General features: G+C 52.1%; 1 protein-coding gene across 1 annotated transcript; it reads right to left on the bottom strand.

The window, feature by feature from the left end:
- Positions 1-259: 259 nt before the first annotated feature.
- On the bottom strand, positions 260-2,417 carry Adm (adrenomedullin). The gene is made up of 4 exons (XM_028768119.1): positions 2,266-2,417; positions 1,706-1,825; positions 1,403-1,549; positions 260-1,221 (listed from the first exon to the last, which is right to left on the bottom strand). The coding sequence occupies exons 2-4, from the start codon at positions 1,801-1,803 to the stop codon at positions 897-899; spliced, it is 570 nt and encodes a 189-aa protein (XP_028623952.1). The 5' UTR covers positions 1,804-1,825; positions 2,266-2,417; the 3' UTR covers positions 260-896.
- Between the last annotated feature and the right edge of the window lie 3,885 nt (positions 2,418-6,302).

Here is a 6,302-nt window from a genome sequence, read left to right as displayed (position 1 = left end):
ACCCTACCCTACCGGGTCTGGCTGCCACGCAAGGAGGTGAACTCGGGTGTCTCCAAGAAGTCTTGACTCCCTCCCAGGACACGCGCTTTGTGCATCCACATGGACAACAGAGCTTGTGACAAGATAAGCCCTGTATAGAGAGGTTGATTTGCACTCTCACTGCAGTTCAGTCTTCCCAAAACAAGAAGCAAAATCTCAGCACTCCTAGGCCGACCCAAACCAAGACCATCCTTCCCCAAATGCATGAACCGAGAATGAATCAGCATTGAGACAGTTTATTGGTTTGCTTTTTCCCAGCTCACATATTTTATGTAAATAGATTATAGGAGACACAATGTTTTTTCTTCATCCACAGGCGGTAATCAGGCGCTCTCCACCTTACACACACACACACACACACACACACACACAGAACCAAACAACCTTACACCTTGCTGAGACATTCACGTCTTAAAATAGGGGAAGGTGACAATATAATCACTTTAAAATGCCCTTAATACAATATATAACGTACAAAAATATCTCTATATATTTGAAGATACAAAAAAAAAAACTCTTGACAGCAACAAACTTAAATATGATAGTTACCTTTTGGCTGTACAACAAGCATTGCACTTTTCCTCGCTAAGATTTGGAAAGTTCAAGTAGTAATGAGGCTTATGCCCCGTGAGAAACCAGTTTATGAGTGGGCAAGGCAGTGGCTCAGACCCCTACCCGGAGAGTATCAGTCGGTAGTTCTCAGTTTCTGACAAGAGCCTGACTCGATCTCTGCCTCCCCTAGGGGCAACCAGGCAGATCTCTGCAGGATTGTCTCAGTCCACCCAGGGTGCGAAGCTTTCTGATTCCGCAGGCGCCAATGGGATACCCGCCCGACTGTCCAATGCTGCCACCCGCACCTATATTCTAAAGAGTCTGGAGATGTGCGCCCGGGAGGCTGCGGCTGCGTGTGTCTGCTCCTGGGAGGACTCCACAGTCCGGGCCCGGAGGACCTCCGGTAGGGAACGCCGGCGCCGGCGGCCATAGCCTTGAGGGCTGATCTTGTTTCTGGGGGCCATGCCGTCCTTGTCTTTGTCTGTTAACTGGTAGATCTGGTGGGCCAATTTCTGCATTGTGCAGGTCCCAATGCGGCATCCACTGCTGCGGGAGCCCTGGTTCATGCTCTGGCGGTAGCGTTTGACTCGAATGTGGGCTTCGCTCTGATTGCGGGCTTCGCTCTGATTGCTGCGGAGAAGGAAGAACACCTCGTCAACCAGGGCTTTGGTCCCAACCACCTGGGACCGGAGCCATGCAGAACCCGAAGGACTTGGAACCTGCTCCCTCCACCAGAGCTGCAGTCCGGCTGGGGCTATCCCCGGGGCCAGGGTAGTGGAGAAGGCACATCCTCTGCAGAGAGCTTTGTTACCTGGCTTGTGGGGTGCTAGTTGTGTTCTGCGTGTCCTGGAGCTGAACAAGAGTCTGGGTAGGGACTGTCTTCTCATCAGCGACCGTAGGGTAGCTGCTGGGTGCTTGTAGTTCCCTCTTCCCACGACTTAGTGCCCACTTATTCCACCTAGAAAACACAAGCAGATGCGTTTGGCCTAAGTTCAAGTGATGTCCCGGCCAGCTCCTGTCTCCACTCCCTTTCAAACACCTCTAGACCTTCCCTCAGTTTTCCCTTATTGCCAGGTATTGGAACTGAAGAAAGAAAGCACGGCCCCAAACTCACTTCTTTCGGAACTGCAAGGAAGTGTCTAGCCGTGCGGTGTCGGCGCCTAGGAAGGCGAGTGAACCCAATAACATCAGGGTGATGGAAACCAGCTTCATTCTGCGGCGATGCTCTGATACCCTGGAAAGGAGCAAGACACCGAGTGTGAGCAACCCAGCCAGCTGCACAATCCGGGCAGCACACGAAGGGTGGCGAGAGGAGGGGGAGCCGCTTGGCAGCGCTCTTCCTGGCTCAGCTGCTTATCTCCCCCTGGCGCAGAGAAACACCGGAGGTTTTTGCGCTGGCAGGGTGGGTGACAAGCAAGGCAAGGGAAGCCATTGCAAAGTGCCAAGCTTCCAGAGGTTTCCAACTAAAGTCCTAGGAGACTTTAGTCCAAGGCTCAAGGAAGAGGGGGATCTCAGATGAGTTCCAGCTGTGCGCATGAACTGGACTTGGGACATGAGGTGTACACTACAGTGGATGCCCTAAAGTGGGTTGTTCCCCTTGTCCAGCGCTGCAAGTTTTGGGGCTTTGGCAAAGCCATCCCCCTCCCCAATACTCTGGAGGCCAGCGGTTCCTACCTGCTGAAGGGGTGAGTTGTCAAGCCCTTGAAGCAGAAAGTCCGAGACGTCGTCCTTCTGACAGTAGTAAAACCCCAAAGTCCAAGATTGACTGCGATGAGAAGCCGAGAAATCAGGAGCAGGAGCAGTAACGCTGGAGTGGCTCTGCCTAGTATCACCAAGAAACCACTGAATAGTGAGAGCCAGCTCCAGCGTCTTATAAGCGCTCAGGGGAGGGAGGGGCGGGGCCTGCTCTGCCCTGGAGTCCTCCCTTTCCTCCAGCAGGCTTGCTTCTAAAACCAGACCTGCCCTGCAGGCTGCCTGTGAGTATGGGGGTAGGGGTAAGAGGTCCCGGCGTCTCTGAGATCCGCTCTGAGAGATTAGACTGGCGCAGGACTTCCCTTGCCCTAATTTCCCAGCATAGGGTTCAAACAGTGAGAAGGGAAAGAGGGCCAGAACAGCTTGGGTGGGGGGGAATCCTTTTCCTATAACGTCTATAACCCAGAGTGCTGATCTGAGCTTTCTGGATAGTGCTGCAAGAACCGGGAGCCGGGTGGGACACGTGAATAACCAAAACCCTGGATTTGAGGAGCTGTGACCTCAAATGGGCCGCGCCCCCTGCCGGCTTAGCACTTGACTGAGCTTCGACCCCCATCTGTGCCCACAGGGTATACCTGGAAGGGTGAGGCTTAGTCCCCCAGACAGTGGCTGAGTCTGAGGGGTTTCTTGATAGACTAGCCAGTACGATTTCGTAATAAGGACAGAACTGGGAACAGCTGAATTGGAAATTGGGGTTTGGAGAGGGTAGTTAACTGGAGATTCAGAACTCACATTCCTATTTGGAAATACAGGAATAGCCAAAATTAGGAAGAGAGATAGTTTTGTTTTCTTCCTTGTGATACTATTATCCCTTATAAGGCTATAACCTGCGAGTCGGCCTGGCTGCCTTCATTCGCCCATTGTAAACGTGAGGATTGACTGACTGGGAGCACACTAATGCCTCACATATGTTAATCACTTTACAGTTGGCAAATCCCAGCCAGATGCCAATCTCTTTCGATCTTTACACACACTCCCGTGCAGGTGTTCTCTTGAAAAACGTGAAGTGCCGAGAAGGTAAGTATACTGCCCAGTCACACTAAAGGTGGGAGCTATAGAATCCGGACTCAAAAGACCGGGGCATGGCGGCCCGGAGTTTTCTGGCTGGGGTCACCATTCTCATCAAGGGGGAGAGGAGAATGCCGGTCCCCGCCCAGAGATACGTGCTAATTCACGATGAATCAGTTCGAACATGTTTGCCTCCGGCTTGTGCTCTTCACAGATTCTTGAGTTCACTTTCTTCCCTTCTAGGGCCAAACTGGGCAACAGGCGCAGCTCCGCATGCAGGTCTCCCGGAAGGTCCTGAAGCTAAAGGCATGACCTGCGCCAGCTCCTAGTCCTCAGGCCTGGAGATGTAGACACAGACAACTCACGTCCTCTTCCTGGTGACCCCGGCAGATCTCCAGGCTTCCCACCTTATCTGACATTACGTGTTAGATCGAGCACGTAACCGGCTAGGCGTTCTGTCCAGCGGCCCTTGCTCACAGTGCGGTCTGTGCTGAGCACTGCTGCTTCAGCCCGTTTGTCCCTTTCCAAACAACCATGGACATTGCCCCTGGGGGAGAAATGGCCGCACTGAGATTACTTATCCTCCTAGAACCGCAAAATTAAGTTCCACCTAGGGCAGGGGAGATTCCCAGGTTCTGCTTCTGGTAGGGGCTTGGGACACGGATGTTGAAAAGGCTGCAGCTAGGCGAATTGGCCTGCTTTAGGGCTTTCTGGGCCGCGGGACAGTCACCGCAGCAGCCCCAGCCAGGCGCTAGACTGTCTGCACCAACAAGCGCAGGTAGCGCAGAGCGCTGTGTGGGTTCCCAGGAACCCCAGAACTTGACTATAGTTTTCTCTCACTTTTGTCCCTTTCTGTACCCTTCGTTTTATTTCATCCCCAGAATGTCTGTTTACACAGCGGCTGTCAGACTCTTTGAGGATGCGACATACCTGTCGCTAACTTCCAGCTGGGCCTGGGGCACATCAGGTTTTACTTTCATTTCCCTGGCCCAGTTTGTCCAAGTCAAGGGCAGTCCGGCATTGGCCCACAGCCAGGGAAAGTCTCGTGAGCTGGACTCCTCGGCTCTAGTCTCTACCAGCCTTGGCAGGAGGAGTGGGGTCTGTCTGCAGAAAATTCTGCCGGGCTGGACCTCGTGGACTCCCCGCTTCCCCTTTGAGGAAACTCAATGATCTGAGGTTAGCTCTGGCTTGGGAAATGATCGATGCTCTTAGCCGACACTTTATTATTATTATTATTATTATTAGGATAGGGTTCTCTGTAGCCCAGGCTGGCCTGAAAACTAAGTGGCTAGAAGATGACGAACTTCTGATCTTTCTCTACCACCTCTAATCGACTGAGCTACATCCCCAACCCCTCAAAATTCATTTTGAGCCACAGGTGGCTTCAACAAGGAAGCAAACCGAACCCGAAGGTGGAAGGAAAGACTCCTTGGCTTGGCTCCACCGAGATCCTGTGTATGCGCCAGTATCAGGCGTTGTGCCAAGAATCCCCACCTGAGCGCCTTGGCACGCGCCTTATCAGACTGGGTGCTCTTCGCCGAGGTGGCACTTAAGAGATTGTTGCCTGAGAACCAAGCCAATTCTTTTTTTAGGTGACATCCCAGACTGGCAACTCGGAGAACTTTGTTAGAAAATCTTAGAAAGCATATGTATGTGGTTTGCGTGGGTGGGGAACCTCTGCCAACGTGCTCCCCAAAGTGCTAAAGGGCGTAAGCGGGAAATAGATGAGGAATTCACCACATCTGGGTATGTACTTGTTCCTTCCCTTCCTGTGAAAATGAGTTGCCTTGCTTAATCACCAGTACAGGGGGAAAAAGAGATCACTAGAACAATTTTGGGTTCAAGGTCTAGAAGCAAGGCAGCAGGAGGTCCTTTCAGAGATGCATTTGCAAAATTGCATCCATTCAAGTTCAGTGATTGTAAATTCACGTTGAGCAAGAAAGGAAGGAAGGCAGATGGAGGGAGGGAACTTGGTGGGAGACAGGCTAGAAAGGAGAATGGGAGGGGGCGTTCAGGATCAAGTGTGGGGAGGGACAGGAGGGATGGCCAGATGGCCATGAGAATGAATGGAAATCTACAACTGACAAGGGTAGAGAAGTAGGGGGCATCTCCAGGAAGAGACAGAGACCTGGGAGAAGGGAGGGGCCCAATAATCAATGGAGGTGACCTTAGCTGTGACTTACAGCATTGGGGACTTGGAACCTGAAGAGGCTACCTCCTGTAGCCAGGCAGGAACCCCAATGGAGCGATAGGAACACCATCTGACCCATAAAACTTTTGACCCAAAATTTATCCTGTCTAAAAGGGCAGGGGATGGAGCAGAGACTGAGAGAATGACCAACCAATAACTGGCCATCTTGAGACCCATCCCATGGACAAGCACCAATCCCTGACAGTCATAATGATAGCCTGTTATACTTGCAGACAGGAGTCTAGCATGGCTATCCTATGAGAGGTTCCACCCAGCTACTGACTCAGGCAGATGCAGACACCCACAGCTGAACAGTGGATGGAGCCTGGAGACTCTTATGAAAGAACAGGAAGAAGGATTGTAGCCCTTAGTGGGATAGGAACCCCACAGAAAGACCAACAGCATCAACTAACCTGAAAACCCTTGGGGCTCTCAGAGACTGAACCACCAACCAAAGAACATACATGGACTGGACCTAGGCCTCCCCGCACATATGTAGCAGATGTGCAGCTTGGTCTTCATGTGGGTCCCAAACAACTGGAATGGGGGGTCATCCCAAAATCTGCTGCCTGTCTGTGGGATATGTTCTACTAGCTGGACTGCCTTGTCTGGTCTCGGTGGGAGAGAATATGCCTAGCTTCACAAAGACTTGATGTGCCTGGGTGGGATAATATCCAGAGAGATCCCTACCCACTCAGAGGAGGGGAGAGGGAGGTGGGGGAAGGACTGTAGGAGGGGATGGGGGGAACAGTGAGAAGAA

Source organism: Grammomys surdaster, unplaced genomic scaffold, assembly GCF_004785775.1.
Source record: "Grammomys surdaster isolate TR1022 unplaced genomic scaffold, NIH_TR_1.0 184, whole genome shotgun sequence".
Classification (NCBI taxonomy): domain Eukaryota; kingdom Metazoa; phylum Chordata; class Mammalia; order Rodentia; family Muridae; genus Grammomys; species Grammomys surdaster.
This window is presented reverse-complemented; position numbering and strand designations above follow the sequence as displayed.

Coding starts and splice junctions, on each gene's coding strand:
- Adm (XM_028768119.1), bottom strand. CDS start 1,803: ATGAAGCTGGTTTCCATCACCCTGATGTTATTGGGTTCACTCGCCTTC. Junction 1,550..1,705: donor TCCTTGCAGTTCCGAAAGAA/GTGAGTTTGGGG, acceptor TGTGTTTTCTAG/GTGGAATAAGTGGGCACTAA. Junction 1,222..1,402: donor ACTAGCACCCCACAAGCCAG/GTAACAAAGCTC, acceptor CCTTCTCCGCAG/CAATCAGAGCGAAGCCCGCA.